This window comes from Tupaia chinensis, unplaced genomic scaffold (assembly GCF_000334495.1).
Source record: "Tupaia chinensis unplaced genomic scaffold, TupChi_1.0 Scaffold000126_2, whole genome shotgun sequence".
NCBI lineage: Eukaryota > Metazoa > Chordata > Mammalia > Scandentia > Tupaiidae > Tupaia > Tupaia belangeri.
The window spans coordinates 2,688,466-2,716,225 of record NW_006159594.1 but is presented as its reverse complement, the minus strand read 5'-3'; the positions used below and the strand labels follow the sequence as shown (position 1 = coordinate 2,716,225).

Genomic DNA, 27,760 nt, shown 5'->3' with positions numbered 1-27,760 from the left:
AGACTCTTAGAAGTCCCGGAAGGAGCTAAAATTATTTTACATATGGGAAGAACATCAATAATTTCTAGCCAGAAAGGAGATTGTGGCAACTGTAAAACATGGTCTCCAAATTCTTTGAAACTTGTCCCACCAAAAGGTGTAATCTTAAAAAAAAAAAAAATGTAATCTATCTTCCCTTTCCAGAAACACTTCAGCTCTCTCAGAGATCTTGATTCAGAGCATTTTCAGATGAATTTGCCCTTCTATTGCTGATACAGGGATCCACAGGGTGCCTTGTTTTCTGGCCCTAAAGCAACCCTGTCCTCCTTGCTGCCTCAGGTGTAAGAGGAATCTCTGCTGCTCTAACTCCCACCAGTTTCCAGGACCCTCGGATCCATGTCTAGTACATTCTCCCAGGACATGAGTATTCACACCTGGACACTGGTCACAGAAGCAAGGGTCCTGGCCACCCCAATCCACGCCAGCACACTGGGCTCAGATGAAATGTGGTTTGTTGGCTAGGTACACTTCGGGAAGGTCATCAGAGACCTTTCCTACTCCCTTCGAGACCAGCAATTCCTCTCTCATATGTTTGAAAGTCCCTCATATTATTTCTGTTTGTCATGAAGCAAAAAGGTATGCTCGTGAAACCAGAAAATGTAATTCAACCCTCGAATTGCTCAAGCAGTCAGTTTATCAATCAACAGAATGAATAAAGGTATTTTCAGCTTTGAAAGCCTCAAAAAAAATTTGTTTTCCAAGTATCCTTTCCTAGAAACCTACAGAGGTTAGACAAATTGAAGAGTAAATAAATTAAAAAAAAAAAAAAGATAGATATGCAACAGGGAACTTGGGCTCTAAAACAAGAAAGAGGTAAAGAAACCTTTAAAGATGATGGTGAGGGGCCAGCAGGTGGCGTGGTGGTTAAGGTGCTGGATTCACATGGTTGACCGTGGTTCAAGTCCTGGACCTGGTGACTTGCTTTCTCACTTCCCTTCTCTGTCTCTCTGTAGTGAGTGCACATGCCCTATAGCAAATTTTAATAATAATAATAATAAATCATTCAAAAATGAATAAATAAAGATGATGGTGAAGGGACCAGTCGTTAGCGTAATGGCTATGTCACTGGACTCCCATGTACTCAACCGCGGTTCACATCCCGGACCCAGTGGCTTAAAACTCACACCGGGGGGGCGTGTGCGCGTGCCCAAGATACTGAAAGGAGAATGGAGGAGAAGGGATTGCGACGTGGCCATCCCCCCAGGGGGTGATTTCTCGCTTTCTGTCTCTCTCTGTCTGTCTGGCGAGCGCCCGCGCCCTAAAGCAAAAAAAAAAAAAAAAATAGATGATGGTGAAAGAAAGTCCTAGGATGACAGCTGGCAACAGATCTAAAAACAACCTAGTTCATATTTGAACAAAAAAGACAAAGAACCCTTAGAGGAATGCATCCATAGGGAAGAATGGAACTGATGGAGTGGCTATGGTGTTTGTCATTACTGGTTAGAATTTCCCAAAGGAATATCAATAAGTACATATAAAGCTAAGTTAATGAAGAACCAAAATATAACTCTAAAAAATTATTTTTTAAGTTTAAAAGAAAAAATGAAACGATGGTATGAAATAAAGAAAATGAAATTATAGTATAATGTATGGTTCAATTATGAATTAAATTTACAGTCATACTGATATAAAAACTGAGTTATGGGGGCCAAGTGGCGGCACAGAGGTAACGCACTAGGACTCACATGGGAAAGTCCCAGGTTCTTGTCCTGAGGCCTCCCTCTATAGAGAGACGCATGCATGCCTTTAATCCGGGTTAAGGGGCTGGGGTTGGATCGTGAATTGTAACTAGACCAAGTGTGGGACTGTCCTGGCTGTGTGTCCAGCCCAATAACTGAACCCATGTGTCGTCGCTGCTGCTCAGAGGCCAGTAAGTAGTCAAGAGACAGTGTTGGTGGAAATAAAAGCTAACTTTATTTGGGAAATCAGTGACCTGGAAAGATGGTGAACTAACCTTCAAAAGATTAGTTCTCTGAAGTCACAGACCAAGAAATGATAAAGGAAAGTAAGGGGGACTCCATGAAGCTTTGCATAACACAGCAGTTAATCATCCTCTCCACAGATCCCATAAAGGGGCCTTGCTGGCGTCAAGGTTATCATTCTCAGCTGCAGCCGTTTGGGCTGGACCTGGTCACCAGAGTAGAACATTCTCATCTCTTTGAGTCTATCTGCTCCATTGTTTTAAGGTCCTCTGGTCTCCACAAAATCTCAGCAAAACTATGATTAGGGGGACCAGCAGTTAGCGTAATGCCTATGTCTCTGAACTCCCATATAGCCGACCAAGTGGTGTGGTGGTTAAGGCGCTGGACACTCCCACATGGCTGACCAGGGTTCAGGTCCTGAATCCGGTGGCTTGCTTTCTCACTTTCTTTCTCTCTCACCCTCTGTCTCTCTCTAGTCAAATTTTAAAAATTAATGAATGCTGAACTCCCATATAGCCGACCAAGTGGTGTGGTGGTTAAGGCGCTGGACACTCCCACATGGCTGACCAGGGTTCAGGTCCTGAATCCGGTGGCTTGCTTTCTCACTTTCTTTCTCTCTCACCCTCTGTCTCTCTCTAGTCAAATTTTAAAAATTAATGAATGAATAAATAAAAATAAAATAATTATTAAAAAAGGAAATAAAATAAGCTAAAGGCCAGTCTATAGTATTTTTTAGAGAGATTTTTTTGTTATAGTGCACATGCACTCACCGGAGAGACAGAAAGATAGAAAGCAAGAAATCACATGTCCCCCCCAGGGCAGATGGCCATGCTGCAATCCCTTCTCTTCCATTCTCCTCGTGAGATTTTAGGCATGTACACACACACATCTGGCTTGAGTTTTAAGTCACCAGGTCTAGCACTTGAACCATGATTGACTATGTGGGAGTCCAGCGAGGTAATCATTAAGCCACCTGCTGGTCCCCAGTCTACAGTATTTTTAAACTATGGCATTGAACTTCACATGGAGTTACTTCGGTTCCTCTTATAACTGGTTATAGCATGAGGACACTGTTAGGGATGTCTCTCTTTCTCTCTCTCTCTCTCTCATGAAAGAAACAAACGTTTTTAATTGCCAGAGGGCATATGCACTTGCCAGAGAGAGAGAAAGCACCCCACAGTGGGGAATAGTCACATCGCAACCCCTTTTCTCCATTTCTCCTTCCTGTCAAAATTTTGGGCACACATGTTCTTAAAAAGATGTCTTTTCAAGCTGGTGGGGCCAGGATTCCAACTGCAGTCAACCAAGTGGGACCTTACTTCCTTAACTGCTGACATATTGGATAGTACGTATAAATAGACACAAAAAGCACAGTAGGATATATCACAGCTATCATCATCTTTGTTTCTGCAACAGGGCAAAAAGCTGTTGGTAGTATTTATAACTACTTTTTCCCAGGAGCCCTTCCAAGTTTTCTTTGCTCTCAGATGGTACCCCAGCTGGTCCTGTTCTTTACCTAGCAGAGTAGCCTAAAGCTTTCTCCCTGAAAGGGCTAAAGCATTTGTGTCCCTACCTGTATCGTATTGCTTTTAACTGCTGCAATTCCCCAACCACGGAAACTGAAATAGCAAAAAAAAAAAACCCTGGAAGATCCCTTGGCTTCCAAGAATAATCCTCCCTATCCTGGTTACATAACAGCAATGCTATTATTCTTTAATAATTAATATAAATCATCCCAGTTCACAGACTGAACTTCTCTTTTCAGTGTGGATTTCATTTCCTGAAGAGTGTAAAATAATTAAGTGGTAGCTTCATCCTGCAGTTCAGGTGAACTATTATCATGACCCCAGTAGAACTGTTCCCTGTTTAGGAACAGAGACCTCTAAACTAGCTCAAACCAAATTTTGCAATTTATTAAGGTTAATAAGCCATTCTGACTTCTACCCTTTGGTTCTCAGATTCATGGGTCTTCCTTTTTTGGGGGGTGGGGGGGGATGAGGGGAGAGATTTTTGCTATAGGGAACATGCCCTCGCCAGAAAGACAGAGAGAAACAGAGAGACAGAAAGCGAGAAATCACCCCCCCCAAGGGGTGATGGCCACACCGCAATCCCTTCTCCTCCATCCTCCTCTCGGGATCTTGGGCACACACGCACACACGCCCAGCATGAGTTTAAACCACCAGGTCCGGGACTCAAACCACAGTTGACTACATGGGAGTCCAGCAACATAGCCATTACACAAACTGCTGGTCCCATCAGAATCATGTATCTTGACTATGAAAGAAACAGCTCTGTGTATTGGGTTGTTGATTTAGAACATGTAAAATACCTTGTAGGACAGCAGCTCAATTCTATAAATGTTGTCCTTCAGTTAGTTCCATAACCAAGCCCAATGAGCCATCCCACTTCTTTTTTCTTAAAGAATTATTTTATTTAACTTCATTTATTTATTTTAATCTGACCAGAGAGGGACACACAGAAAGAGAGAAAACAAGTCACCAGGTCGAGAATCAAACCAAGGTCAGCCATCTGGGAGTCCAGGGCCCTTAACTACCACACCATCTGCCGGCCCAGTCATCCCACTTCTCTATAAGGCCACTTCTCCTTATGTGAAGGGTAAAGGGTAGTGAATCCCATGGTTGCAAGCCAACTGCCTCATTGCTTTTGCTGTAAGTTCCTTGGTCAGAAGCAATACTGTGTGATGATAATGAAAGCATTCAATAGTCCTTGTAATCAAGGACAACAACTATTTTTCCATGGTGTTTGTTGCTATGACAGCAAATCATAAATGTTTTCATGATTAAAGGAATCTGATGTAACCAATCCACCACCAGAATCCCTCACCCTGCAGGTGGTATCATTTGGGAGTTCTATTTTGACCTCTGCAACTGTTTTGCTGTTGTCAGGCTGTGCACCAGCAGTGGCAGTCGTCAGATCATTTCCGGAAGGAAGCCCATATTGTTGAGTTTTTGCATAACCCCCATCTCTGAGGCTAGATAGCAAAGGCAGAATGGAGTATTGTGTTTACCTGCATACGGAGAAGCTCCTCTGTGGTGAGAGACCTTTGACACACACTTACATCTGACCCAGCATCTTCCCACATGACACCCATTCCAAGAGCCATCTCTTTAACCAGTTTTGAATGCTGATTCTCATAAACCACTGGGTATTACTACCTCTGAGTCAGAGTGGACTCATACCTCCAGTATACTCTCTCCTTCAAAGTGGAAAACTAGATGTACAGTTTGAGATTCTGTCACATCTTTCAAGAATATTTTGACTGTGGCTGCAGTACTTAATTAGGTCATAACAGGTGATGCCAACCAATCAAAGAAGCCATCTGTAAGCCAGGTGCAATTTTCTTCACCCTCAATTAACTGGACATAGACAGCGTGAATATGGACTTGGAGAGAAGTAGTAATAGACAGTAGATGCCATGGGAGTTGAGCTGTGTGGTCATCAAACATTAAGCACAATCTCATATGTTTGCACCACTTCTAATGAATGTTGGTCCACTGTTCACATGCTCCACTTTATGACTTGCAGATCACAGTATGACAGTTCTTGGGAAACAGCTCAGGTTGCAATGTCACTTCACATCTACTGACCTGACATTTATTCTCAACCAAACTCAAAAACTAGCAAGGAGATTTTTCTCAAAAGGACAACAGATGTCTGTAGAGAGTACACAGCTCTGCTCTAAAATCTTAGGCGTCTCTACTGAGCCTCCTTCAGGATTTGCCAGATTCCACATGACATCTCTATCACAGAATTCAAGTTCTGTTGTTATCTACTAGGTCAACAGCCAAAGTGGTAATGCTGCTTGGGCCAGCTGCTAGGCCTTCTCTCACTCTGGGCTCCATTCTAAACTGAGAACCATAAGAGATGTTGTATGAGACCCTACAGTCAGGAAATTAGAACCATGTAAGTATTATGGAAATAAGGGGTTTATTACAAGAGTTGGACCTTATGCAAATGTGGGAAGAACCAAGGAAGGGAGAGTCTGGAAGAGAAGATGTCATAGAATCAAAGAAACAGTCACTAATCAATCCATCTGAAGGCACTGACACTGGATATGTCAGTGGTTTGCAAAGAAACCTGAAGGGCCAAGTCCTGCTGAAGTGGGACTAGGAAGGAGGAGCTGATGGAGAGGTCTATAGAGACTGCCTCCTCTGAACTATCTGTTGCTTCTGTGCAGCTGCTGCTTCTGTAGGTTCACAGCCAAGCAGCTCACAGTAGGACCCTGGGACCTCCACAAATCACCAGCAGTTGGGAAGATGAACTGGACACAGCAGAGGAGTGCCATGAGGACCTGCATGACAAGGTGTCATGATAAGCTCTTATATCTTTCTGTCTCTGCTACATAACCTCCTAAAAATAATGACTTCTTGGGAACCAGCAGTTAGCGCAATGGCTATGTCGCTGGACTCCCACGTAGTCAACCGCGGTTCGCATCCCGGACCCGGTGGCTTAGAACTCACGCCGGGCGTGTGTGCGTGCGTGCCCAAGATCCCGAGAGGAGAATGGAGGAGAAGGGATTGTGGCATGACCGTCCCCCCTGGGGGGTGATTTTCACTTTCTTTCTCTATGTCTCTGTCTGTCTGGCGAGTGCATGCACCCTATAGTGAAAACCTCTCCAAAATATAAATAAATAAATAAATAAATAAATAAATAAATAAATAATGACTTCTGCTTTGCTTCTTCTTTCTAAATCTTGCACAAGTTCTTTTTTCGGTCAACTCTAACCCAGAACTAGAAAGACAAGGGATTCTGGGAAACAATTTCCAGCCTTAGCAAAGTTGACATAATATTCTGGTGTGTTGTTTATTCTCTAAGACAGTAATTTTATTTCTAGGAATGACAAAAATAAAGTGGTAAACAAAAGAAACATTTTTAAATGACATACTAGCCCTATAACTTAATGTTTAAGGGAGCCAGATCCCACACAGCTGACCATACAGTTTGAATCCTGACCCTAATGGCTTGAAAAAATATGCTGGTTACATTTGTGAGCATGCCCCAAAGTCCTGACAGGATGGAGGAATGAAGAGATTGCAGTATCGACCATCCACCAGATGACTAGAAATCGCTGCAGGACCACAAGAAATATGGGGAAGCAGGAAAATACCTCTCCCACAAGGGAAAAGGATAGCTCCTCTTTATCCACACACAGTTCAATGGAAATCATGGAAATGTCTGATAAAGAATTCAGAACATTCATAATGGCAAAGCTAACAGAGATGGAAGAGAAGAGAGACAAGGAACTGCTGAAGAGGAAGGAGAAAGGAGTTGAAGAGTTCCAGGAGGTGAGGAAATTCATGCTAGATCTAAAAGAGGAATTTCACACTTTACAAAAGAATCAGATGGAACTGTTAGAGATGAAGGCTATAATACAAGAAGTCAAAATCTCCCTTGAAAGTATTAAAAGCAGACTAGGGGAACCAGCAGACTAGATCATACAGAAAATAGAATCTCTAATGTAGAAGAGAAAATGGTTGGCCTAGAAAAATCCACCGCGAAGACTGAGAAAATGGCCCAAAAATTTGAGAATAATATGCGAGAAGTACTAGATACCATCAAACGTCCAAACATCCGGATAATAGGCATCCCAGAAGGTGAAGAGACTCATAAGGGCATTGATAATCTATTCCATGAAATCTTACAAGAAAATTTTCCAAACCTGGAGAGGCACTCAAAGATCCATTCCCAAGAAATACAGAGGACCCCAAATAGAATCAACCCAAGAAGATCTTCTCCAAGACACATTATAGCCAGATTGACCAAAACCACAGACAAAGACAAGATACTAAGACTGGCAAGAGAAAAAAGGCAAGTTACCTACAAAGGGTATCCCATCAGACTAACGGCAGACCTCTCATCGGAAACAATGAGAGCGAGGAGAGAATGGGAAAATGTATTCAAAGTATTAAGGGAAAAGCAATTTCAACCGAGAATTCTGTACCCAGCAAGGTTATCGTTCATTTGGGAAGAAAAGACACGAACTTTCCCAGATAAACAAAACCTGAAAGAATTTACCAGCACCAGACCGGATCTCCAAGAAGTTCTTAAGGGAGTGCTATGTCAGTAAAATTAAATGCAGACACACAGAAATAAGAGTTCAGAAACTAAGAAAATGGGCAACTTAATTGTAGGGCCAAAAGCTGGAGTTGAGTATTACATCCCAGATTTCAATCTGGAACATCGAACCTCAACAGATACAGAAGAAAGATTAAGTACATGAGACTGAACTGATGAAACAGTATTCTACGACTTGACTAAAATATTGCTGCTTTTCTTCTAAGCTTTGTTGTCCGGTTTTAAGGATTTTTGTCCTGTCTTCAGCTATCAATAGATTCATGTTCCGACTATTTGAACAGAATACTAACCTGTTTCTAGGCTTTAAGTTTCAAAGAAATATCCTTACCAGTTCAAAACTGCTTTTCTTGAAACCATCGGCTGATCTTGCTATTGAAAGTAGTTAGATTACTTATGATATTGTGTGATCAACGAAATGTTGGGGGAAAAGGAATTGAAGACAACTGTAGACAGCAGAGATAGTGTAGTAAGAGAGTGGAATAGGGCAGAGGGCTAGACATGGGGTAAAAAACATATATATGAACGTAGAAATGGACTATTATGGATGATAACATGCATTATTAAGCCACTATATAGTATATTCTAGATGGGAAACCACATTTAGAATGTTGTGATGATGCTCAGGGAATGAATGTAAATTAATAAAAAAAAAATTTTCAGAAGAAAAAAAAAAAGGCATTAGAAATACCTATTTGATGACTGCAGTTAAGCTATATAGCCCTAGTTAGGTGCTACTTTACAGTATGTTCATTCTATTCACTGAGGTTTATGCCTAAAGTCAGTCTTGTGTTCATGGATATGTACATATCAGCTGTGCTTGCTATTGAAAATATTTAGATTTATTAAGATATTTAGTGAAACAATAAAATGGGGGAGGCATAGAAAGCAACAATAGATACCAGACACAGTGTGGGAGGAGGGTGGGAGATGGCAGAGGGTGAGATAGGGAATCAAGGATGGGAAAAAAGGCAAAGTATACAGAAAACAAGAAATGGAAAATGATTTGTTGACAATAACACATATGTTGATGTGCTTGATTGAGTGTATATACAGTGTATTCTCAATGGAAAAATCTCATTTTGTATGCTATAATGATGTACAGTGAATGAATGTAAATAAAGAAAGAAAAAATGTAATAAAAAAACATAGGATGCTACACTTTGACAGTATAGTTGTGTATACATAAAACACATTCAAAATTCAAAAAAAAATAAAATAAAATAAAATAAAATACTGAATGTGCAATTTAAAAAAAAAGAGAGAGATTGCAATATGATCACAGCCCATTGGGGAATTTTTCTTCCCTCACCCCCCCCCACCTCTGTCTTTCTTGCTCTCTCTGGAAAACACATGTACATTCTGACTATTTTTGTTAAATACATGACATCATCGCAGTTGGATTCCACATGATCATCTGTATGGTTTGAGTCCTGTGCACAGCAACTTGAAAAACACACTGGGTATGTGTGTGATTACCCAAATATCTGAAAGTAGGGAAAATGGAGAAGGGATTACAGTGTGGCCAAGGCACATAGGGGGCACTTTCCCAGTTCCTCTCTCTCTCTTCCTCTGTCTGTCATGTGTGTACATGCTCTATCATGAATGAGGAGAGAGAGAGAGATAGATAGACAGATGGATGATAGATAGATAGAGATAGATAACCTTTAGTATGCAACAAAATAAGACTTTTGGGGCCAATTATAGCCTTAAAAGCAAGTAATTGAAAATAAATGCTTGGGACCAGCAGATGGCGTAATGGTTACATCGCTGGACTCCCATGTAGTCGACAGCAGTTTGAGTCCCGAACCCAGTGGCTTAAACTCACGACGGCCATGTGTGCGTGCATGCCCAAGATCCCGAGAGGAGAATGGAGGAGGGGGAGAGGAGGTTGGCGTGTCCGCCCCTCCCCGGGGGGGGGGGGGGGGGGGTGATTTCTTGCTTTCTGTCTCTCTGTCTTTCTCTGTTTTTCTGGTGAGCACACAAGCCCTATAGTGAAAACCTCTCAAAAAAATGAGAAAATAAGAAATGTTGAACATTAATGAGGCCAATATTAAAATTAAAGTCAGGGGAAAAAACCAACAGGGTAAAGTTATTCATAGAAAATAAAAGGGAGAAAATAAGAAAGATAATAACAGAGAATAATTGAATAAAAATAAAATAAAAAATAGAGACATCAGGGTAAGGTCATTTTTCCCAGTGACACAACAAAATAAAAAAATTTAGTCTGATCTCATTAAAATTTAGAACAATTGGACTCAGCAAGAAAAAGCACATTGAATCCACACAGATTTTTCTCTCCCTCCAGAAACCATTCTAATATGTCAGTAACGGGATTTTTTTTAAATGGATTTCTATTTCTCGACAGAGAAATTTTTCATATATTTGTCTCTCTCTCAGAGAGGAGAGGAGATCATACCAACAACATTTTTATTTATTTATTTATTTTAAGAAAGATTTTTCCTATAGGGTATGTGCACTTGCTGGAAAGACAGAAAGTGAGAAATGAACTCCCAGGGAGGATGGCCACACAGCAATCCCTTCTCCTCTCAGGATTTTGGGCAGGAACATACACACACCTGGCATGAGTTCCAAGCTGCTGGGTCCAGGACTAAAACCATGGTAGGCCGGCCATGTGAGAGTCCAGTGACATAAACATTACGCCATCTGCTGGTCCCTCAAAACATTTTTAAAGAATGAAATAAGCCTGGTAGTTCCTATGCCACTTGGAGAGAAAGCTGAAAACCAACCTAACTTACATTACCCAATCCTCAAAAGGAATTGGTGGCATTAAACTAAGCAAAGCAGGCCGAACTATGAAAGAGAGGCATTGTATGTCCCCACTAAAAATATACCAATGTCTGCACTCGATTTCAGAAACTGAAAGATTATAAGGTATAATATCAGGAGGGCAACTATAGACACTAGAGCCAATATAGAAGGGATTCAATAATAGAGGGAGGATAAGAGGGTGTGAGAGGGAGGGGATCAGGGGAAAAAATTTAACAGACATAAGAATGAAAGGTTGATAATAATAAATATGAAAATGTCTTTGACTTAATTAATATGCACGATACTCATGCTGGGAAAAACCATGTTGTACACTGTATAGTGATTAAATGTAAATAAATAGATAAACTGAAAAACATTAGCAAAAAGACAATTGATAAATGTCTCTGTGGAACCAGTGGATGGCGTCATGTTTACATCACTGGACACCCATGTAGTCAACCACGGTTCAAGTCCTGGTGGCTTAAAACTCACACCAGGCATGTGTGTGAGTGGGTCCAAAATCCCAAGAGGAGAATGGAGAAGAAGAGATTGTGGCATGACCATCCCCTGGGGAAGGGGGTGATTTCTTTCTTTCTGTCTCAAATAAGAAAGATAATAACAGAGAATAATTGAATAAAAATAAAATAAAAAATAGAGACATCAGGGTAAGGTCATTTTTCCCAGTGACACAACAAAATAAAAAAATTTAGTCTGATCTCATTAAAATTTAGAACAATTGGACTCAGCAAGAAAAAGCACATTGAATCCACACAGATTTTTCTCTCCCTCCAGAAACCATTCTAATATGTCAGTAACGGGATTTTTTTTAAATGGATTTCTATTTCTCGACAGAGAAATTTTTCATATATTTGTCTCTCTCTCAGAGAGGAGAGGAGATCATACCAACAACATTTTTATTTATTTATTTATTTTAAGAAAGATTTTTCCTATAGGGTATGTGCACTTGCTGGAAAGACAGAAAGTGAGAAATGAACTCCCAGGGAGGATGGCCACACAGCAATCCCTTCTCCTCTCAGGATTTTGGGCAGGAACATACACACACCTGGCATGAGTTCCAAGCTGCTGGGTCCAGGACTAAAACCATGGTAGGCCGGCCATGTGAGAGTCCAGTGACATAAACATTACGCCATCTGCTGGTCCCTCAAAACATTTTTAAAGAATGAAATAAGCCTGGTAGTTCCTATGCCACTTGGAGAGAAAGCTGAAAACCAACCTAACTTACATTACCCAATCCTCAAAAGGAATTGGTGGCATTAAACTAAGCAAAGCAGGCCGAACTATGAAAGAGAGGCATTGTATGTCCCCACTAAAAATATACCAATGTCTGCACTCGATTTCAGAAACTGAAAGATTATAAGGTATAATATCAGGAGGGCAACTATAGACACTAGAGCCAATATAGAAGGGATTCAATAATAGAGGGAGGATAAGAGGGTGTGAGAGGGAGGGGATCAGGGGAAAAAATTTAACAGACATAAGAATGAAAGGTTGATAATAATAAATATGAAAATGTCTTTGACTTAATTAATATGCACGATACTCATGCTGGGAAAAACCATGTTGTACACTGTATAGTGATTAAATGTAAATAAATAGATAAACTGAAAAACATTAGCAAAAAGACAATTGATAAATGTCTCTGTGGAACCAGTGGATGGCGTCATGTTTACATCACTGGACACCCATGTAGTCAACCACGGTTCAAGTCCTGGTGGCTTAAAACTCACACCAGGCATGTGTGTGAGTGGGTCCAAAATCCCAAGAGGAGAATGGAGAAGAAGAGATTGTGGCATGACCATCCCCTGGGGAAGGGGGTGATTTCTTTCTTTCTGTCTCTCTGGTGAGCACACGTACCCTATAGTAAAATCTCTTTTAAAATATATAATAAAAAATAAATAAATATCTTTGCTACAGGAAAAAAAAGGAATTGGTAGCAATTCTAAGACTACCAGAACACAACCCCCCACACACCATCACCCCTCACAGCAGGATGTCCACCAAAAGGTTGGAGTTTATCCACCAAAGAATATGAAATAGAGTTTCTGGTTTGAGGTTCAAAAGGTAAAGCTGAAGGAAGGTACATTATATGAAAACAGGACAAGCAAGTACTCTTTGAAATCTGGATTCTGAGACACACCGTCTGTCCTCCCCACCAACTCTCTTCCCTCTCTTTGCTTCCAGAACACTAGCATCCATGCCTTTCCTCCCCAGGAAAGATGTACATGTGTCTTCTTCGGAGATTCCAGCCAGCTCAAGAGGAAAGAACAGAAGATTTTTATAGGATCATCTATGGATCCAGCCAGAGCAGTCCCTAGGAGACAAAGCTCGTCTGCTGGACTCTAGAATTAGACTTTGCCCACAAGAATGGGAAATTTGGAGATGAGAGAGTTGGCAAGTCCTCCTGCAGAGCATTGACAGTTCCCTCCAAACTAGTCCGTGACCTTTACCTACCTCAAAGTAAATAGTTAATGTGTGTCCCGGGAGAGCAAAGTGAGGAGGTGAAGGAGCTAGCGACCTGGGGCTTAAGTGTCCTAAAGAGAGCTGGAGGCAGGACAGGACCACTCTCCTAACAGGGCCTCAGGAGTTATAACTCAGCCTCTGGTCACCCTCTCCCTTAACCTCCCACTAGCAGCTAACAGAATCTACTTTCTCAGCCCAGTACTTGGAGAAGAGAAAATAGACTGGAAGAGAAGGGTCTTTAGTCCTCTGTTATGCCTCAGTTTCTTTTTTCTTTTCTCCCATCAGAGTGCAGCTTCAGGTGCCTCCTTCTGCTTGCTCTTGGGTCTCCATTTTGCTGCCCTGAGTACAGAGAGCAGTGGGTTCTCTCAGCCTCAGTAGCTCACCTCATGGCTGAACTGCATTCGGGGAGCCAAAAAGAGAGTGTGAGCAGCTCTGAGACGTCTCAGTCACCCAAGCCTCCTGCAGCTACCCTCAGGGTCCCTGCCACCACAAGCTCTGTAGGCATGCACCCATTTCTTACACATGCCCATGCTGTGCCAGGCCCCTCTGCCAGGCTCCTTCATTGGAGGGGGCAGGAATCTCCCCCTCGCCCCTGTCTCCTACCCACCCCACCCACTATGAATGGGGTAGAGTGAAGGGAAATCACCTGAAGGAGGCAAGAGAGGCATGGCCTAAATTCCTTCAGAGTCCTACTCATGCCACCAGAAAGAGATGGGGGCCTTCCCATCAGGGTCAGGCTCTCTCCCCCACTTACGGAAGCCGGCTGCTAGGAACCTTGCCCAGGCCCACCTCTCACACCCTTCTCTTCCCAGCCCTGCTTTGCCTGGCCACAAACTCAGAGCCCAGCTCAACTGCAGGTCTCCCGATGCCTGTCCTTCTCCAGCCTGGTTGTCCCTGCAAGTCGTTCAAAGTGCTCCCTCCCCTCCTGACCACCAGGTCCAGCAAGTGTGTCATTTAAATAGAATATTGCAAAGTTCACATACATGATCTCGTTTAATCCTGGTATCACAGTATGATTAGGGCTAGAACACTCAGACTTTTCTCTAATACCAAGTACGGTGTCGTGGTAAGCATGCTAGCTCTGAAACCCACTGCCTGAGTTTAAATCCCAGCTCTACCACATAATAGCTGTATGACTTTGGCGAAATGCTTACTGCCTGTGTCTCAGTTTCTACATACTGGAAAATGCAGAAAAGTATAGATTATAGTACCTATTTCATTCAGTTGGTGTCAGCATTAAATGAACTTGCTTAAAAAACATACACTCAGGACCAGCAGATGGTGTAATGGCTACGTCACTGGACTCCCATGTGGTCGACCGCAGTTCGAGTCCTGGACACGGTGGCTTAAACTCATGTCGGGTGTGTGTGCATGCATGCCCAGAATCCCGAGAGAAGAATGGAGGAGAAGGGATTGTGGCATGGCCATACACCCAGGGGGGTGATTTCTCGCTTTCTATCTCTCTCTCTCTCTCTGTCTTTCTAGTGATCACACAGGCCCTGTAGCAAAAACCGCTAAAAAAAAAACATAGACTCAACATAGCTACTATTGTTATCATCTAGTCCAAAATCCTAAATGTGTAAATAGGACTCAGAAAGTGAAAAGGTCTTCCACGCATGGTCACACAGAGTTCATGCTTCTTCACAAAGGGTATTTTCTCTGTATCGCTGGTCCTTTTAGAGGAATTTAGTTAACTTACTCATGTACCAGCTTAACCAAAGACTGAAATTCTCCTACCTTGCCCTTGCCTAGTGATCATCAAGCCTGGGCAGCTACTCCCTTTCCTGACCACTCAGATGATTAGAAAGTTCTTGAACTAAAATCTACTTCCTGGCCATTTCTACCCCAAGAGCCTGTATCTGCATTCTGTGTTCACACAGAACACTTCCAACAATTCAAACCCAAGCTCACTCTTGAAATGTCGTAACAGAGCATCATACCTCTCCAAGTGGTCTATCCTCCCCTCACCTCACTTCTCTAGTCATGCCCCCGGGGTCCAAGGTGACACCTTCCTGGGACAGACCCCATAGGTCCAGCTGCTATGAGACACCACCAAGAGCAAGAAGCAAGAGACCCTGCCCTACCCACAACAAAGAAGGGGACATAATGGGGTTTTGGTGAGGCTCCTGGAAGAATGGGGCAAACAATGAATTAGCACCAACTCATTCCCCTAACTTGAGACCCATGCATTTAAGTATGAGGGCCATGGTGTGGCTGGTGAGAATACTTGTTTATGTCTGATGTTTGCTTAAAAATTATCAGGGGAGGAGGATCTGTGGAAGGAAGGTCGCCATGAGAAGGAAAATGGAACGTGAAAATGAAACTAAAATGCCCATGAATTGATGATGGTTGAGGCACATTGGGTTCACTATACTGTCCTCTCTATTTTTGCATATGCTTGAAAGTTTTTACAATAGACCCCTTTTTAGTGTTTCTGACACAGTATCTAATACAAAAAAGATGATCCCCTCCTTTCTACTTGAAACACGACCCTTCCCTTGTATATGTCAGGGTACACCAGGCTTCTGAAATCATTTTCTCTCCCACATGGAGCCATTATCCTGCCTCTAGTCCTAGTGTAACGTCATATTGAGGCAAAGAAAAAATACATGTGTATGCCGTAATGGGAGCACCTGTCTGTGAAATTATAAATTACTGAGAATTTTTCAATTTCAAAATCATTGCATTGATTTTTTTTAATAATGGACATGGTTAAACATAAAACACAAAAGAGTAAGAGATATTTTCTTTTTTTAATAATTATTTATTTTATTTATTCATTCATTTATTTTTTAGTTTGATCAGAGAGAGACAGAGGGTGAGAGTGAGAGAGAGAGAAAGTGAGAAAGCAAGCCACCAGATTAAGTACTCAAACCCTGGTCGGCCATGTGGGAGTTTTCTAGCGCCTTAGCCACCACACCACCTGCTGGTCCCCAGTAAGATACATTTTATGAAACACTACTATAGGAGTCCAGAATATAAATTGAAAGAGAGCACATATAGCAGAAAGACCTTCTCCAAATTTGTGGGCCCAGGTCCCTGGTGCAGAAAGTATGGGAGAGACTCAGGGCTCCCAGGCCTAGTGCTGGGGGATTCATGGGAGTAATTGGACACTCCAAGCCCTGCCCCAAACCAGCCCATGCCAGTGATTCCATCAAACGAGCTCCATGTGGAACAGTCAGAAAGACAAGCACATCCAGCAGCAGATCTGACTTTGAGGTGTTGCAGTGGTTCCCATTGCTGGAACCAGCAGTTAGCATAATGGCTATGTTGCTGGACTCCCATGTAGTCAACCGCGGTTTGAGTCCCGGACCTGGTGACTTAAACTCACACCGGGCAAGTGTGCGTGCGTGCCCAAGATCCCGAGAGGAGAATGGAGGAGAAGAGATTGCAGCGTGGCCATCCCTCCTGGGGCTTGATTTCTCACTTTCTGTCTCTCTGTCACTCTTTCTGGCAAGCAAACGTGCCCTATAGGAAAAACTAAAAAAAAAAAAGAAAGAAAGAAAGACAAGCGCATCCAGCAGTAGATCTGACTTTGAGGTGTTGCAGTGGTTCCCATTGCTTGCTCCTGAGAGTTGACGGTGCGAAGCTGCGTGAGCTTGGGCCCTCAGCACAAGAGGTTGTATTCAACCCACAGGGCCAGGCTGACTCCCCTATGCTAAGGGCAAGATAAAGAAGCCAACATTGCACAAGCCAAACACACTGAATACTGACCATATGCCAAGAGCACAGTGCATGTAATTAAAGGAGAGAAATGTGTCATAAGTGTGCGGGTTCTAAAGCAGGCTCAGTTTTTCCTGGAAAAAAACCTTGATTTTTTTTTTCCTCGTTTCCCTGTAAAATATCCCATGACTGAACGACTTCACAAAAACCATCTGAGGCTGCCCTTCGTGTGCTGGATTTCTCAGTCTGCCAGGCTGGAGAGAGACAGAGGAAAAAGTTCACAGATCTCCGTCCAGATTACGTGATTTGTGGCTAGGGCTATTATTTACTGAGTCTATGTTTTTGATTAAATGACAAGAGGCTTCTGTCCTTATTCAACCTCTCAGTACTTTCAACTTATTTGGATAGTTTAAGTGTTTGGGGCTTTTGTTTTTGTTGGTCAAGGTTTTAAGGCTATCTAATGTGACAGCTCCCCAGAAGAGGAGTTGGCTGCAATACTTCGGGTTCATTCCTCATCATTAAGTATATCATTAAAAGAAGAGCAGCCAGCAAGCGAAGATCTTTATTAGTTTTCCTTTGTTGGTTTCCCTGATGAAAATCTTCTCTGATTTCCATCTAGCACATGACCTTATCTTTGCAAAGCCCACTGGTTCTGAAAAGCACACTATGAGCAACCACATATTTTCTGTGACCAGCACCACCTCTGCCTGTGAAGCAATTACACTGACCTGTTCTTTCCATTTTTATCTTCCAAGTGCCTTTCTGTCAGGTTCCAGCAGCGATGGACGGCACAACCACCAAAAATAATTTAGGAAAAGTTCGGTAGAGAGAGTATCTTCGAAGGGGGTTAGAGTTACAGGAAACCAAGAAAGGGTGGTAACACACTCCAGAGTTAGCAACAGTGAGCAGTCATCACCAACTCTTTAGCATGAAGGGGTCTGGGCCCAGAAAGAGAGTCAAAGTTCTTCCTCTACCAGCTCCAGTTACAGTGGCAGGAGAGGAGCTGTGGGCTGTGGTAGATGAAGGACCCACAGACAACTGGTGGTCTGGCAAGGAGAGACGGCGTGAATGAATTCTACACTCTGCCATCCCCCAACCCCTTCCAGTGCTCTTATTGGCTATCTCCAATCGCAAGACAGAGGACAAGGGTGGCTTTTGACACATCCCACAGAGGTGGGCCCCAGAGCAGAGTGGAGAGTGGACCTAAAATGGAAAGTGGAGAATAACTTGTGGACTTTTTTCCTGTCTGAGCCCAGTCCCTGAGAGACCCATCCATGAAGTCTTTTGGTCTATTCTCTGCTCCATCTCTTTGGTTAAAACTTCTAAAATAAGCCATAACCCATTCTATTCACAGGATATTCCTCAATTCTTCTTCTTCAAAGACAGAAGAAAAAAAGAGAAAGTCAAGGGCTAGCTGGTGGCATAGCAGTTAAGGTGCTGGACTCTCACATGGCCAACCGCAGTTTGAGTCCCAGACCTGGTGGTTTGAAAATCCTGCCAGGTGCATGTGCATGCATGCCCAAAATCCCAGGAGGAGAATGGAAAAGAAGGGACTGAAGCATGGTCATCCCCCTTGTAGGGTGATTTCTCACTTTCCCTCTCTCTGTCTCTCTCTGCCTCTCTTCAGTGAGTATACAAGTCCCATGATAAAAATCTAAATAAATAAATAATGGAAGTCATATCACTGAGTCTTAACTATTTGCAAGCCTGTGCTAAAGTAACTTTTGGTGCAGGAAAAGTAGCAGGCCAAGAAGCATATTGTTGTGACTCACTTCCACATGGGGGACAGGAAATAGTATTGAGACATTGGAAAACTCACAACACATTTTTGCATAGAAAAACAGAAAAATGTCATGACTTTTCCAACAACCCAGTACTTTTTGAAGCCAAATTTTTAAGACACTTCTGCCACCAAGGAGGTCCAAGTTATTATAGGAACCAAAGAGACATCATTTGATCGTTGTAATTTGATCATTGAGTACTGTAACAGTACAGACAATGTAACATGGATCCCACCATCCCATCATAAAGAGAACACACCCATGCCACAAAATGTGACACTCATCAAAACTCAACTATCAGCTTCAGCAAAACAAAGCATTTGACCTACCTTCTGCTTCTAGTTTTGACCCCTTTGTTCAGCATTTTACAAACATTTTCTCTAGAGGCCAGTAGATGGCATAGTGATTAAGGCACTGGACTCCCACCTGATCAACCACAATTCAAATCCTGGACCCAGTGGCTTGAAACTCAATGCTGAGTGCATGTGCGTGCATGCCCAAAATCCCAAGAGGAGACTGGAAGAGAAGAGATTGCAGCATGCCCCATCCCCCTACCTGGGGGATGATTTCTTGCTTTCTGTCTCTGTCTCTCCAGAGAGCACACATGCCCTATAACAAAATTCTCTCCAAAAAAATTTTTTTTTGTTCTTCACTAAAGAAATGCCCTAGTTGCATCTGAAAGAACTGATAATCTGAGATCCCCTCTTACACTTGGTCTGGCCCTCTGTAGATACTCTTCCAGTCCTTTGCCTATAAAATATCCAGCACTTTGAGGGCTCTTATGTACAGAATCTGAACTGATAGTATTACTAATAAACCCAAAATGCAATCATGGTCCATCTGGTAGAGTTGTATTTAAAAGATGGCAAGTGACCAATGGAACCTTAATCTGATCCATCCCACAGTCAATCAATTGGGTCCTTGCCCTGCTGTGATCAAAACCTTGGTCCTTGAATGTGTACTTGGAATATATGTAGTTATAAGCTAACAGAATTTTCTTGATTCCTTCATGTATAAAATAGGAGACATTTATAAAGAATTATTTAGTTTTATGTATCATCATCATCTTTTTTTTAATTATTTTCAATTTTGAACAGAGAGAGTGAGAAAGAAAGGGAAAGTGAGAAAGCAAATCACCAGGTTTGGGTCTCAAACAGTAGTTGACCATGTGGTAGTCCAGTACCTCAACTACCATGCCACCTGTCGGCTCCAACACACGTATAAAGTAGTAATAAAGATTAAATGAAAGCCTATGTAGATGCCTTCCTTTTCTGTCCAAGATGGTAAATCAGAAACAATACAACTTTCCAGGTAAAACTGGCAGACTTTGGTGGCACCTGCAAAAATTTAAATGATACAAGGATGGTCTCCTGGAAATTGAAACGTACCATAGCAGATGACAGTGAACTACCTTAAATTTCACCAAGTGGTAGCCCCAACTGTTGCTGCCATTTTGCAGGTTGTATCCTTATAGAATAGATCAACAGTCTCTGGCATTTAGTATGTAATATTTGATCAGACACATGTGTTCTTAAGTCTCCATAAGGAAGAAGAATCAGAGTAGTTTGTATTCAACCTGGGGTGGAAAGCAGTCTTATCTGGGGACTAAGGTAATCCTCCTGTTCTATCCCCGTATAGTCTGAAGGAACCTTTATGTCTGAACACTCTACAGAACATCAGCCTGATCCACTGTATTGATGACATAGACCATGAAGAAGAGTAATACTTGATAGGTCTCTTTGGAGCATAGAACACACTTGAGAATATTGTTCTGGCCCATTTACTGGCCATCTCAGAAGGCTGCTATCAATTTTAGAGAATCGTCCAAAACAAGAGGATCCTGCAGCACGTTCAAGCTGCTATGTAGCAAGCCTTGGAACTTGACCACATAACCCAGCAGACAGAATCGTCCAAAACAAGAGGATCCTGCAGCAAGTTCAAGCTGCTATGTAGTAAGCCTTGGAACTTGGCCACATAACCCAGCAGAATTCATGGAGATGGACGTATCCACAATAGATATGAACAGGCATCCTGTGAGGTGACTGACAAACCATAATGGCTGATTTATGGTAAAGACCTCTAGAATTCTGTAGTAAGGCCATGCCAAATGCAGTAGAGAACTACTTACTGTATGACAAGTACCCCCAGGATACCTCCAGGCCCTAGTAGACACTAAGTGTCTGTGTGATCAGAGCTGTGCATCATGAGTTGAATAGTATCAGAACCACCAAGTCATACAGTAAGGCAGACCCTCCTAGTGACCCACCTGGAGTTTGGCTTTTTTGTCCCCATGACTTTAAGTTCTACTTAATTAAAGGGCCTATTTCCAAGGCACAAAATGTGAGATTTCCTTCTACCAAGGCTAGTAAGTATTCACTAAATCTGAAGTTATGGCTTTTAGCTGTCATGTCATCTCCTCACAATAGATCTGTAGGCAATATGACCCTGATTATGAAACAATAAAGTTGTTGTCACATAATTTTGCAATCACAACCTAGAGAGATGTGTGAGGCCAGTCTTGGTGCTTCTGTGCTTAGTGGTAAGTACAGAGTGCAACTGCACCAGTCCTACCCTAACAAAGGCACCATGACCTTAGAGATGAAGGTCTTTCTTACCTCATAAACAAAACTCATTTTGCGTGCTACCTCTGAGAATTTGCGTCTTACACTAATTTGGAAAAAATAATCAGCTATTATCTTATCAAATATGTTCTCCGTTCTCTGCTCTTACTCCTCTCTTATGGGACACCAAATAAAGACATAATTTCTCACATTATCTTTCTTGTCTTATATCCCCTCTTGCATAATTTCTGTCTCTTCAGCAGCATTTTGGGAAATTTCTTTATATCTAATTTAAATCTTTTTTCAACAGTGCCAAAATCTACTCCCTCATGTTTAAGCTCATTCACTTTACTTTCCACTGAGTTGTTTTGGTTCGTTTTCCGGGACTTTTTTCTTCACTAAAACCTGTTCTCTTCCGCCTCCTCTTTCTTTCCTGCCCGCCATCTAAACCTCCCCACCGCCTAGCTCGCCTCCCAGTTAAAGAGCGGATACAGCCCATCTATAAATTTTTCTGCGTATCAGGAAGGGCCACGCCCAATCTCAATCCCATCCGCCCAATTGGAGCGCACGTCTAAAACACGCACGCGCAGAAAAGTCCGGTTAGAGGCCCGCGAAGGGAGGGGCTTTAAATCTTGCGCAAGCGCATTAGGTCCTGGTCGCTATGCGGGTGCTTGTGGGTAAGGGAGGGCCGAGTCGGAGAATGCGGGGCGGGCTTAACCAAAGGTTGAGAACTGGGAGGCAGTTGCTGGAAAATCAGTGTCGTGTCCAGGCAGCCTGGCCTTGGCATGAGAAGCCGACTCTCCCTACTCCCTGTGTCTCTGCATCGCGGGGAGGAAGGAAGTCTGCGGGCTCATGGCAGCAGAGGAGGGAGCACAAGCTGGGAAGGAAGGCGCCCTTTCCCCTGCAGTTATAAGCAAACTGTGTTTCCTTAACAGGTGGCGGGACTGGCTTCATTGGGACAGCCCTAACCCAGCTCCTGAAAGCCAGGGGCCATGAGGTGACATTAGTCTCCCGACAGCCCGGGCCCGGTCGGATCACGTGGGTAGGTGCCTCCTCCCGAAGCTGGGTGGGGAGGTCTAAGGGTGGGGCCGGGGACACTGCTGTGCTTTCTCTGATAGGACGAGCTGGCCAAGTCGGGGCTGCCCAGCTGTGATGCCGCCGTCAACCTGGCAGGAGAGAACATCCTCAATCCTCTCCGAAGGTCAGCCCCTGCGGATATCCCCCAGAGCAGAGTAGGGAGAGGGCCCGACCCTGAGGAGCTGTGGATAATGGAGTTGCTAACTCCATACCCAGACTACTCATCCCACCCCTGTGCACTAAGCCCACCTTCACCAGCACCTCCACCCAGCCAGCCAGTAGACTTATTTTCTCACGTGTAACTCAGGATACCAAGAAAGACATTTTCCTCTGCAAGAGACATGAACTATTGCTCTTAAACCACAAATATGGTTTTACTAGAAAGGGGTATGGAAGGGGCCCCAGGGGAGAAGAGAAGGAATATAGGCATGTATGGGTTTTGTGGACTTTAATTCCTGTGTTTCTCCTCCAGGTGGAATGAAACCTTCCGAAAAGAAGTGCTCAACAGCCGTCTGGAGACCACCCAAATGCTGGCTGAAGCCATTACCAAGGCCCCACAACCTCCCCAGGCCTGGGTCTTAGTCACAGGTGTAGGTATGCCACCAAATCACCAACCCCTTACATCAAGCCAGAACCAGGGCTGCAGAGGGAGAGGGCAGCTCAGGCCCTTGGAGCTACACACACCCAGGAGCTCTGTGCTTTTCCGAACACAGTAACTTCCTAGGCCCTCATCCATGCATATTTCTCCTGACTCTTGTGTACTCTCACTGAGAAATGGAGGCCCTCAAAGGAAGGAGTGGCACCATTCCCAATACCAGGGGAAAGTCCGCCTACTCCCAAATCCCTTCTCACATCATAGTTTTTTAAGAACAGAGTTCCTGATTGTTCCAAGTCACTTCTGGTACCAAATAATTACAAACGATTATAAAATACATACCAGCCACTATTTTAAGTTTTATACATATTACATCATTTAACCCTCACAAAAACTCTATGAGGTAGGTACTGTTATTCCCATTTTGCAGACACAAAAGTTCCACAGAGATTAAGTAACTTCCCTAAAGTCAGAATTGGTCAACGGTGGAGCTGAGATTAAAACTCAGGCAGCCTGGCACCCATGTTTCTGTTCTTAACCCTCACTCTAGCAGCCTGCTTAGTTCTGCAACCAGAGAAGTTTCTCCAGGATTGGAACCAATCAGGTCATGAAGAAGTTCAAGGGGAAAATGCCCATAGCTCTGTCTTCCCATAAGGAGATCCCAAGGGCCCAAGAGGGTGAGGCAGGCCAGGCCTACGAAGGACCCGTAGGGCAAACAAGTGCTGTTTCACCGGCAGCTTACTACCAGCCCAGCCTGACTGCGGAATATGATGAGGACAGCCCAGGAGGGGATTTTGACTTTTTCTCCAACCTCGTAACCAAATGGGAAGCTGCAGCCAGGCTTCCTGGAGATTCTACACGCCAGGTGGTGGTACGCTCTGGTGAGGACCAAGGGCCTGGGCATCAGATGGGTTGGAATGTCTTCTCTGGAACAAGAGAGTGGTTGGGATCAGGGAGCCGAGTTTGGGGGTGGGGGGGCTGCCACAGTTCTGGCCACCCTGCAGATAGGATGGGAAGACCCGGAGAGCCATGCCCCTAACTCCATTACAGAGCTGAGTCCTTATGGGCAAAGAGTGAGGAAGGGGAAACTGAGAGGAGCAGGAAGGAGCAGTTACTGCCTCAAGACTGAAGGGCCTCCTTGAACCATCCCTCTTGTCTGCCCCAGGGGTTGTGCTGGGCCGTGGGGGTGGTGCCATTGGCCACATGCTGCTACCCTTCCGCCTGGGCCTGGGAGGCCCCATCGGCTCAGGCCACCAGTTCTTCCCCTGGATTCACATCGGGGACCTGGCAGGAATCATGGCTCATGCCCTTGAAGCAAACCACGTGCAGGGAGTTCTGAATGGCGTGGCGCCAGCCTCCACTACCACCAACGCCGAGTTTGCACAGGCTTTGGGCAGTGCCCTGGGTCGCCCTGCCTTCATCCCTCTCCCCAGCGCTGTGGTGCAAGCTGTCTTTGGGCGAGAGCGTGCCATCATGCTGCTGGAGGGCCAGAAGGTGGTCCCGAGGCGGACACTGGCCACAGGCTACCAGTATTCCTTCCCAGAGCTAGGGGCCGCCTTGAAGGAAGTTGTAGCCTGAGCAGGGAGGCTTATACGGAGGCCTGAGGCTTGTCCCTCCACAGAGGCTTCTTGGTCAGATACTTAGACAGGCTCAGATGCCTCTCTGCTTTGTATCTGAAACCATCTGGTTCTCAGAGAATCCTCTCCATTCCCCTTTCCGCCCCATTGTTCTGCCACTCCACCGTATTTAAATAAAGACTGTCCAGTCAATAAGGTTGTAATCCCATCAAATTGGGACCTTAACCCCTTCCAATCTGTGTGAATTTCCAAGTTTAGTTTCTCTAGGTGTCCCACTGCTGCCCCAGTTCTCCTTTATGCTGTGTAGAGAATGTGCTGCAGCTAAGGCAATAAAGATAAATCATCTCACTAGCTTTGGCTCTTCTTGTCTTAGATTCTCCTGGAATTTCACCCTAGATGACTCTCCCCTACATGAGCTTTTTAAAGTTATAATAGGCAACATTTCTTCACCCTTCCTCAACTTGGTTCCTCCCTTGCCAAAAGAGCTGGTCACAGATTTGAGACATGAGGCTATGATGAAGGTAGAGATTAAAAGACAAAATAAATGATGATCCATTTCCAGTGGGTCCTGTAGTCACCCTGCACACCTGTTCAGAGCACCAAGTCTGCATCACCAAATGGCAGTAAATAACTAAAGCAATCACACACTGGTCCCAGCTTATCAAGCTGCAGCAGGACAGCCCACAACCCTGTCTGTAAGCAGCTAGGGCTTTGCTTCTCATCTGAGGCCACTTCAGTCAAGCAGAACCTTTAGTACAAAAGGACAAAGACTTCTCTGGCCCACTGCACACCCACCGTCACTGGTAAAGTGGAAAGGGCAGGAAACCAATGAAGAGCTACAAACTCAGCCCCATATGGAAAATGAAAGCACCCCAACTATTCATTTAGGACTCTATCATAAATTATGATTTATGCCACGACAACCAAAAGTAGTTCTCCCAGCCCAATTTGGCCACATTAAATATTCTTTCTTTCCAGGGGACAATGTATTGTCTTTGACTAATTGTCATCTCCCTGACCAGCCCTATCTGTAACACACCTGCCCCAGCTCCTATCAATATGGTCTAGTTAATTACCAACAGGGACAGGAGCAAAGACATAGGGTCCCAAGGACCCTCACTGCCATCATCCATCCCCCCCCCACCCCTTGCAGGATTCAACTCCATGTGCCTCTCAGAGGAAGTGGACATCAGAGCCTAGAAAGGATCTTGTCCAGGGACTTGCAGCATGACCCAGGCAGAATAGAACCCAGGGGCACTGTCCCACCTCTTTATCTGGTCTTGGGCTCTAGGAAGTTGACTGGCTCTAATATTCCTCGGGAAGTAACGAGCCTCAGAAGTCACAGGAAAGCTGACTGGAGACTGGGCTAACGTAAAGGCTGCTAACACTGGAACCCAGGGGACGTGCCACCTGGGAAGCAGGGAATCCCTGCGTGGGAGGACTTCAGGCACACGGCCATCACATGAAGCGATCAGTGGACAAAGCAGCTGTGATGCACCAGCAGAGTTGCTCTGGGGGCCAGTCAGGGACCTTCCCGCTCAGATCCTTCCGGTTTCATTTTCAGGTAACTGTTCCATCTAAACACAACCTCTACGAGCCTACACACACACACAGTGCAGAAGTTTGCCTCGCTTTATACAACGGATGCCTGGTGTAGAGGAGAGGAAGGGTCAGATCACATTGTCATGGCCGAGCCTGTCTTCATCGGTCTGGTGAACACTCTGAATCCTTCACCAAAAGTATCTAACCCAGGACTTTCAGACATATTTGTTAATCTATAAACAAACATTTGGATGCAATGAGAGAGCTGCCATTTATAGGAACCCTGAGAGTATTTTGGTAATGAAAACAGTCACCCCTAGTTTAACTATTTTGCAGATGTAGATTTTGGAAGTTGCCCAAAGGGAAGCAGCCATGGTAAGGCATGTTATACTGAGGACGCAGTGTTCAAATCAAGGCCACAGGCCCTGGAGACAGATGACTCTCCCCTACATGAGCTTTTTAAAGTTATAATAGGCAACATTTCTTCACCCTTCCTCAACTTGGTTCCTCCCTTGCCAAAAGAGCTGGTCACAGATTTGAGACATGAGGCTATGATGAAGGTAGAGATTAAAAGACAAAATAAATGATGATCCATTTCCAGTGGGTCCTGTAGTCACCCTGCACACCTGTTCAGAGCACCAAGTCTGCATCACCAAATGGCAGTAAATAACTAAAGCAATCACACACTGGTCCCAGCTTATCAAGCTGCAGCAGGACAGCCCACAACCCTGTCTGTAAGCAGCTAGGGCTTTGCTTCTCATCTGAGGCCACTTCAGTCAAGCAGGACCTTTAGTACAAAAGGACAAAGACTTCTCTGGCCCACTGCACACCCACCGTCACTGGTAAAGTGGAAAGGGCAGGAAACCAATGAAGAGCTACAAACTCAGCCCCATATGGAAAATGAAAGCACCCCAACTATTCATTTAGGACTCTATCATAAATTATGATTTATGCCACGACAACCAAAAGTAGTTCTCCCAGCCCAATTTGGCCACATTAAATATTCTTTCTTTCCAGGGGACAATGTATTGTCTTTGACTAATTGTCATCTCCCTGACCAGCCCTATCTGTAACACACCTGCCCCAGCTCCTATCAATATGGTCTAGTTAATTACCAACAGGGACAGGAGCAAAGACATAGGGTCCCAAGGACCCTCACTGCCATCATCCATCCCCCCCCCACCCCTTGCAGGATTCAACTCCATGTGCCTCTCAGAGGAAGTGGACATCAGAGCCTAGAAAGGATCTTGTCCAGGGACTTGCAGCATGACCCAGGCAGAATAGAACCCAGGGGCACTGTCCCACCTCTTTATCTGGTCTTGGGCTCTAGGAAGTTGACTGGCTCTAATATTCCTCGGGAAGTAACGAGCCTCAGAAGTCACAGGAAAGCTGACTGGAGACTGGGCTAACGTAAAGGCTGCTAACACTGGAACCCAGGGGACGTGCCACCTGGGAAGCAGGGAATCCCTGCGTGGGAGGACTTCAGGCACACGGCCATCACATGAAGCGATCAGTGGACAAAGCAGCTGTGATGCACCAGCAGAGTTGCTCTGGGGGCCAGTCAGGGACCTTCCCGCTCAGATCCTTCCGGTTTCATTTTCAGGTAACTGTTCCATCTAAACACAACCTCTACGAGCCTACACACACACACAGTGCA

The 27,760-nt window shown here is 44.2% G+C and overlaps 1 protein-coding gene across 2 annotated transcripts; it reads left to right on the top strand.

Annotated features, from left to right (window-relative positions):
- Positions 1-20,742: 20,742 nt before the first annotated feature.
- On the top strand, positions 20,743-24,913 carry SDR39U1 (short chain dehydrogenase/reductase family 39U member 1). Of its 2 annotated transcripts, none has more exons than XM_014586309.2 (6): positions 20,743-21,989; positions 22,248-22,354; positions 22,431-22,513; positions 22,862-22,983; positions 23,722-23,865; positions 24,150-24,913. In XM_014586309.2, exons 1-6 carry the CDS (start codon positions 21,974-21,976, stop codon positions 24,560-24,562), a joined length of 885 nt encoding a protein of 294 aa, XP_014441795.1. In that variant the 5' UTR covers positions 20,743-21,973; the 3' UTR covers positions 24,563-24,913. The 2 variants fall into 2 exon arrangements, with proteins under 2 accessions (XP_014441795.1, XP_014441796.1); XM_014586310.2 differs by lacking the exon at positions 20,743-21,989 and adding an exon at positions 21,994-22,035.
- Positions 24,914-27,760: the final 2,847 nt, after the last annotated feature.